Source organism: Cydia splendana, unplaced genomic scaffold (assembly GCF_910591565.1).
Source record: "Cydia splendana unplaced genomic scaffold, ilCydSple1.2 scaffold_50_ctg1, whole genome shotgun sequence".
In the NCBI taxonomy this organism is placed as follows: domain Eukaryota; kingdom Metazoa; phylum Arthropoda; class Insecta; order Lepidoptera; family Tortricidae; genus Cydia; species Cydia splendana.
Genome location: NW_026946893.1, coordinates 13,796 through 22,050, shown reverse-complemented (window position 1 = coordinate 22,050; position 8,255 = coordinate 13,796). Strand labels below are relative to the sequence as shown.

The 8,255-nt window shown below is 40.7% G+C and overlaps 1 protein-coding gene across 1 annotated transcript; it reads right to left on the bottom strand.

Annotated features, from left to right (window-relative positions):
• Window positions 1-1,053: 1,053 nt before the first annotated feature.
• LOC134805718 (uncharacterized) lies at window positions 1,054-5,664 on the bottom strand. The gene is made up of 4 exons (XM_063778963.1): window positions 5,546-5,664; window positions 3,245-3,495; window positions 1,922-3,066; window positions 1,054-1,176 (listed from the first exon to the last, which is right to left on the bottom strand). Exons 1-4 carry the CDS (start codon window positions 5,662-5,664, stop codon window positions 1,054-1,056), a joined length of 1,638 nt encoding a protein of 545 aa, XP_063635033.1.
• Between the last annotated feature and the right edge of the window lie 2,591 nt (window positions 5,665-8,255).

The window sequence follows — 8,255 nt, the reverse complement described above, 5'->3', positions numbered from 1 at the left end:
AATGTTTACTTTGAAATTTGAGCTGAAATTACAAACGGCGCATACCAATCGTGGTAGCAACGTGACCAATGTGCTTTATACGTAAGTGATGATGAAATTACCTCTAAGTGATTTGTGCAATGTATTCGGAATAATTTTAAAACAAAAGTTTTCGTAACACTGAAATACAATTGGATTGATACATTTTAAATTTAAAACAAAATATATAACGGTCAATAGAAGTGTATAACAATATTTGGTTTGATTTAATTTTAAAAATGTTATTGAGAAATGAAATAATTATGTACCAACGTTTTAACCAAATTAGTTTCGTCATCAAGCAGCGTACTATTATATGTATTAAATCCTACTTCGCTAAATACATTTACCTCTCGATATTTATATTACAAGGCATAAAAAACTTACTTTTCTTTAACCTTATAATTACCTTTAAATTACCTTACACTTAAACTGGACTTTTTCTTTCTGGAAATATTTTGTATGATAACACTCAATATCGAACTTATTATTAATACTTTTTTTTATGCGTCAAAACTAAAACAATAACACTTAATTAAACGAAATAAAAATAATCTTATCAGCTCATGCTATTACGGTACACTGTCCTTTCCACACGGATTGTCAACTAATCTTTTTGTAAGTTGCTTGATGGAAAAACCGGGATGCACGGAACCTGGTCCAAGGACATCAGCAACTCCAGACCGCAACGTTGTCCAGCGACAAGAACAACTCCCTGCTGCAACCATCATTTTAAGTTCCTCCTTCTATTTTTATTAATTTTAAATGAGGCATTTTTATTTCACTTTTTGCCTATGTCGATTCGAATTAAAATTTCTGTTGCCATTGATAAGATTTTCACGTTTTAAAGGTCCAAAATATATTTCACTGCACTCTCCTCGTTATTTCATGCGTCAGTAGTCACGAATTTTTATATCACTAATTGTTCCACCAAACCAATTCACTGTAAGTGTTCAAATAGTCCACTTTTAATTATTTAAATTTGTTTTACATTTAGCACAAATGTCCTTTAATTATTACTGTCCATTTTTTTTTTCAATACTCTTCTTGACTTTCACTGGCTGGCGCGGCGCGCCGCCAGTGCAGCACAAGGCCGCACTGGCAGGGTCGCCATGTGAGGTGGGACGTTGAATGAAAGTACTTGCTTCGATTATCGATCTACAATGACTTGAATAACATAATGTAAGAGCTTATATAGGGCTAAATTAAGGTAGTGTGAGTGTACGCGAAGCGCACCCACTACATTTGCTGATCAACTGATTTTTCAGCTAACCAATTTTTGCGGATCAGTTAAATTGTAATCCAAAATGAAATAATTCGCTTATCCACTGATTGCTTAATAAAATTTGATTAATGGTGGATCGCTCACTGCCGCTCAAATAATTAATTTGCCAACCATTAATTTAGAGTAACTCAGTGTGACATTAATTGCGAACTGGTTTAGAAATACTTGCCTACCATAAGTTGCTGACGAAGTATCAATTTCTGCTGACCAAATATATACTTTTGTTCATCAAAATAGGAATATTCTGCAGATCGATTAAATGACACCCATCTTCTTCTTCTTCTTCTTTTTAGGGCCTATATAAGGCTCCAAAGCCTATGTATCACTGCGACCATTCCTGATCTATTGTGATCGCCACCTACTACAACTCTCGATCCAAACCTGCAACTTCAAACAGCTGCAGGATCTTTTTGGTCACGAGAGACTTTACCTCCTCCGGGCGTAATATGTCCGCCCAGGATTAGGTCACGAGTACGCAGTAGGCAAGGGCAATCTGTGAGGATGTGCAAGGGCGTCTCCTCTGCCTCCATACAGAGTCTGCACCGCCCCATGTCACGTTTCCCCATAGTTTGCATGTGCTTATTTAGGCCGCAATGCCCAGTAGGTAAGCACCCTTACCAGGTTGCGCAGTTGGTTCCTAGACAGCGCTAAGGCGTTCGAGGACGCCTTTTTGCTGAAGGCCTTGATAAGCGCTTTGGAATGGTTCAAACCTGTTGTTTCTCTCCAGAGTTCAATGGTTTTGTAGTGACAGTAGGTCTTTAGGGTGAGCCACGTTAGGCTTTTGGGAATACCACAAAAAGGCTCAGGACTGTAGTTCTTCCCCTTAGCCCCTGCGCGCGCGAGTTCGTCGGCCTTCTCGTTTCCTACGATACCCGCATGCCCCGGGACCCAACGTAGAACAACCTTGTTCCTGGCTCCAAGGTTGTTCAATAGTTGCCTGCAGTTCTCAACCAGCCTCGATGTGGTGACATCAGAGGTTAGGGCTAAGAGTGCCGCCTGGCTATCCGAATGGATATAGATAGTGTGGTTGCCGTAGTTGCTTTGCAGATTGATTGACGCACATTCTAGAATGGCCTGGAATATAGAGCAAAAACGTCCTAGGTTTAAGCTGATGCTTTTCCTAGGCGCTTCACCATATACTCCGCAGCCTACTTCAGATCCGGATTTGGAGCCATCAGTGTACCACCTCAGGCTTCCTTCTTTCCACTTAATTTGACTGTTTGACCAGTCCTCCCTTTTGGGGAGTTCCACTGAGTAAAGCTTGAGTGGACAAAATTTGGGTGACATAGTGTCGACTGGCATCCCAAGAACAGGAATATCGTACACTGATTCCTTAAACAGTCTCAGAGTTTGCGATAACCAATTACCTCTCCTCGCGCCCGCTGTTCTAAGCATACTAGATCTCGCCTCCAATTCCAGATGCAAGTGAAGGGGCGGTAGATTTAGTATGGCCTCTAGGGCTGCCGTCGGGGAGGATGACATGGCCCCAGTGACGATGACACAGGCAGTTCTTTGCAGGCTGCCAAGCATCGTCACTGTTACCTTCTGCGTCGTTTTCCTGTACCATGCTACAGAGGTGTAAAACACTATCGGCCTCACTATAGATGTGTACAGCCATAAGGCAATTTTGGGTTTTAGACCCCATCTGTTGCCTGCTAAACGACAGCATATTGCCAAGGCTGATCTAGCCTTCTGTATAGTTCCGTCCACATGCTTGTTCCAGGTCAGTTTCTGGTCCAGTGTTACCCCCAGATATTTGACCTCTGTTGAGAACGGAATGGCTTTAGGTACCATTCATGACAAGCGGTTTAAGTTTGTCTAGTTTCCGCTTGTTCGTGAATGGTACTATAATTGTCTTATCTGCATTGATAGACAATTCATTCTCCCCGCACCATGTATTTATGGTGTTGAGAGCCCTCTGCATAAGGTCTGATAAAGTACTTTGGCAGTTGCCCCTCACCGTCACAACAAGGTCGTCTGCGTACCCCTGAGTGTCGATTCGGAGCTCCGCCATCTTGTGCAGAAGTCCATCCACCGCGAGAGTCCAGAGCAAGGGAGATAGGACACCTCCCTGCGGGCAGCCTCTCACAGTGGTCACTTCGAGTGTAGTGTTAAGCAAGTCTAGCCTAACCACTCTGCTTGAGAGCATGCTTTGCACCCAGCGGATAGTGGTGGAATCCACCTCCTTGGCCCTAGGGATTGCAAATATTCGAAACTTTCAGGTATTCGAATATTCGACTTTTTCTGGCGACATATTCGAATTCGAATATTCGAATAATTATTCGAATATTATAAAAAATAAGAAAAATAACGAGAAATCGGTTTATTATCGTTCTATTCAAAAGCTTTTTTCTCATATTGCTAAAACTAATGATATTTTACAGAAATCCACTTGACTGACTAGATTTTATCATCCTACTATGAGATGCCCACATTTATAAAAACAAGTAAAACGCCAAAATAAGACGTATCCAATATTTATAGATAAAACTTTTATTATAAATGCGGCGTTGCGTGAAATAATATAACTTTAACCATCCAAACACCTAGCTATGTAAGATTCTTTTTTTATTAGGTAATTATTTTCTGATTTAAATTAACTTGTAGTCACTCAGAGGCCTGTAAAAGGCCTTTAATTCCATTGTATTTTGAATCTTTATTAACTTTATTTGTTTTGGCAAGTTTTTATTCCTAATGGTCGGCTTAATTATATAATATTGGAATATTTAAGGGAAAAAGTTAGTTGACTACTGGGTGGATTATTCGTCAGCTAAAGGTGCATAGTTAGATTACCTAGTTGGGCAGTTTGGTATGATCAAATTTGAGAATTGCGATAAGTGCGGGCAAGGTTTAGTCTTCAAAAAATCGCTTAACTTACGCTTGCACTGAATAAACAGAATGACCCTTTAACTTAAAATTTACGCACCGTAAAAATAACAGTATACTTTTTGATTTCGTTTTTTTTTTCAAATTGAGTTAGGTTTCACTGTATTCACGAAGTCTATCGAGAGGAATACAGTAAAAATATTATTTCTTTCGTATTTGGGTACCTAACTAGTAACTACCTACTATTCCTCATTCACTGTAAATACCCGGATAACACACAGAAACTGTAACTACAGCGGATGAAATATATTTTTTATAGTAATAAAAAATATTCGAATATTCGAAACCTGAGCGGCCGAATATTCGAATATCAAAACACGTCGAATATTCGACAAATTCGAATATTCGAATATTCGAATTGCAAGCCCTAGTCATCAGATACTACACGGACCGTAAAACCCCTGTCTACGCTTGTTTTTTGGATTTATCCAAAGCGTTTGACATGGTGTCCTACGAGCGTTTATGGAGAAAGCTTGAGAGCATTAATTTGCCTCAGGAACTAGTTAACATTTTCAGGCACTGGTACGGACACCAGGTCAACAGCGTCAGATGGGCAGGAGAGATGTCGGAGGAGTACAGGCTGGAGTGTGGTGTGAGACAGGGAGGTCTAACGTCTCCCTCACTCTTCAACTTGTACATGAATGCACTTATTGTCGAGCTCAGCAGTCGGCATACCGGCTGTCATGTGGATGGTATTTGCGTAAATAACTTGAGTTATGCAGACGATATGGTCCTGCTGAGCGCGTCAATGTGTGGCCTTCGCACCTTACTTAAAACCTGTGAGGAGTACGTTAGTGACCACGGTTTAATGTACAATGCCGTTAAAAGCCAGTATATGGTCTTTGAGGTTGGGTCTAAACGAGTATTGGACGTGCCCCCTATATATCTGAATGGCGTACCTCTGGAAAGAGTACAACAATTTAAATATCTTGGCCATATCGTTACAACCGACCTCAAGGACAGTGCTGACATCGAGCGTGAGCGTGACATCGGGCTTTATGTGTTAGAGCTAACATGATCGCCCGGAGGTTTGCAAGGTGTTCCTGGGACGTGAAAGTAACGCTTTTTAGAGCGTACTGCACGTCTCTGTACACGTGCAGCCTGTGGGCGAACTACACTCAGAAAGCCTACAACACCCTCCGTGTGCAGTTTAACAATGCGTTCAGTACGGTTACCATCAGTTTGTCACTGACGTAAACGCCGTCGAGAACGTAATTTACTTTCTATACATCCCGTTTGCACTAATATGCGAGTGCGAGCGAGATGTATAGAAAGTAAATTACGTTCTCGACGGTGTTTATGTCAGTGACAAACTGATGGTAACCGTACAGGGCGCTGATGGGGCTGCCTCGCTACTGCAGCGCGTCGGGCATGTTCGCGGAGGCGCGCACGGCGTGTTTCTCCGCGAGCATGCGCGCGCGCGGTGCCGCCTTGGTCCGTAGGGTGCGAGCTAGCCCCAATGCCGTCCTGGCCATGATTGCCGACAGAGTCGACTGCCCCTACATGCGGCATTGTTGCGACCGGCATGTTTTAAAATAATGTTTGTTGTGCTGTGAGTAGTATTTAGAATATATAGTGTATGTTAATGTTATTTATTTTGTTTAATGTAATTTTAATGTAATTGTATATTATTGTGATTATGAGTCCTCGTTACTCGAAATAAATGAATTTTTTTTTTTTTTTATAATGGTAAATTGTAAAAATTCACCAAACTTTCTATTTCACTTTTGTTTTTATGTGAAACATCGCTCAGTACTTTTATGCCGATTACATAAACGACTATGGTATTAGCAATCTATGTATGTTTGTGTCGTATGTCCCGATGGAGCCTTAAAGCTACCAAATTACACCTATTTAGATGAATTAGGTGTCTATCTATACATTTTGACCCGGTTGACTTAAGGTATATTTTAAAACAACGTTTAAATCTTAAGTAGGATATTATATTCGAATATTCTTCTTCTAGGAAATTGGTTTTATATGAAAATATTCCGTTCTCGGATCGAATTTTTAAGTTGTGTAACACTGTATGCCGTGCCGTCATAGTAGTGAGGGAAGTCGATGCACTCAGCACTATAGTACGGGAAGTAGTGTCATAAGGTGCAAATTTTGGTATCGGATGAATTCACTTGGCACAGATGAATTATACGTAAAGCTAAACCAATCCAGCCCGGTAGCCATCCGTCACCCCCTGGTGGGTAGGCAGGGGGCCATCCAAAGTTACACACCTTCTATCAGCTTCTATTTACCTACCACCTCGAGTTTGGTATCATTTACAGATAAATCGGGCATGAGGAAATCATATTTGAGACATTTAATGTACAGTTTAATAGAAAAAAATAAAAATAGTGACGCTCAAATCAAAATCGGTTTGCTATTTTTTTTATTCAACTTTTACATTATCAGCCGAAACTTCAAATGATAGAAAGTTGAAATTTGCACACCAGGTTACATTTATAATGTGTACAAGAGATAAGAAGCGATTTCAAAATTTTTTTCGAGTGTGGGGCTTGAAACTTTTTATATGCGCATATTATTAGAATACAAGAAAAGTAATTTGTGCGTTTTTAAAAAATCATCCTGTAACGGGGTTAAAAAGGAGTTGAAAGCTTGAATCCATTACAAATTACTTTGACTGCCCCTCCTGCCTACCTGCCAGGGGGTGGCGGATGTCTACCGGGCTCAATTAGCTTAGCTTTACGTACATCTGTGCTAAGTGAATTCATCCGATACCAAAATTTGCACCTTATGTTATGACACTACTTCCCGTACTATAGTGCTGAGTGCATCGACTATGCTACGGCCGTATGGCTTGGCCCAGGCGGAGGCAATGTGTGCCGGTTAATTGCGTAAAATAGGTTGGAACACCAAATAATGTTTTTATTTTATTATAAAATAAGTCATTTATTAATACTTATGCAATTATTTATATGAAAATAAGTCATTCATAAAGATTGTACGTTAACACAAACAATTTCTTTAAAATTATCATAAGACGCCTTGAGAACCGGGAAGAACCGGGAATCCCGGTTCCAGACATGCTCAGAACCGGGAAATGTAATTCACCAAGAATTAGTACCGGGACCGGTACTGCATGCCCTAGTTCCAGACATGCTCAGAACCGGGAAATGTAATTCTTGGTACCGGGACCGGTACTGCATGCCCTACTTCAGACTGACTGTGGATACTTCAAACGAAACTGTACAATAATTCGACATGTTTTCTACTGCGTTGTGTACAGTGACGGCCCTTTATATCTCCCAGTGAAAGCCAGAATAGACTTTGTTTGCGTAGTTTTTTTTTGTAATTTCCTCGAAACTATACATCGGATAACTCATAAATTACACTAGCTTGTTTATATGGTTTCGCTTGAACTTATTGTGTTTATTTTAGCCTGTCGTTTTTGTCCGTCTAACTATTTTAAATGTATTGCTTCCTCGTGATGGGGCGACGTTCTTAAATTATTAACACCTACTGTGTATCTAATACCAAGATACCACCTCAATAAATGAAACATCATATAAAAAATATCTACAGCATTGTAAGTACTTGGGCTCGGTAATGTACGCCGATGCCAAAATACAAACAGATATCGAGTCTAGAAAATGGACTATTTAGCAAAAATGTAGACCTCTCACCGGTGTACTCTGATAATCAAAGATGTGATCATAAGATCATAAGACGCCTTGAGAACCGGGAAGAACCGGGAATCCCGGTTCCAGATAGGGCATGCTCCCGGGCAATTTTATAGTGTCAAAAAAACAGGTACTGAAGACCCGGTACCGGTACTTCCCGGTTCTCATCATATGACTGTTTATTCCCATTTCCATAGTAGTTGTCGAGCGTAGATCCTGTGGGGCTCGCAGATTCCGAAGTCAGGACACGTACACGACGGCTGGAACACGCTGGCTGCTGCAGATTACCTTCTTGATACCGCTACCACCATTACCGGGAGTGTAGTTGGAGTTTAATAAAAACACATATGTATGTTTATAAGAAAACTTGGAGAGTGTTGGGAGGCTGGTGCCTCTGTGGCTGTTGATGAGTGAGTGACGAGCACTGTCTG

Excerpts from the sequence above, each read along its gene's own strand:
- LOC134805718 (XM_063778963.1), bottom strand. The coding sequence starts at position 5,664 with ATGGCCAGGACGGCATTGGGGCTAGCTCGCACCCTACGGACCAAGGCG. Across the intron at positions 3,496-5,545 it reads AACATGCCCGACGCGCTGCA|GGCCAAGGAGGTGGATTCCA; the intron begins GTAGCGAGGCAG and ends TGCAATCCCTAG. Across the intron at positions 3,067-3,244 it reads GGTGAGGGGCAACTGCCAAA|AGGTCAAATATCTGGGGGTA; the intron begins GTACTTTATCAG and ends CGTTCTCAACAG.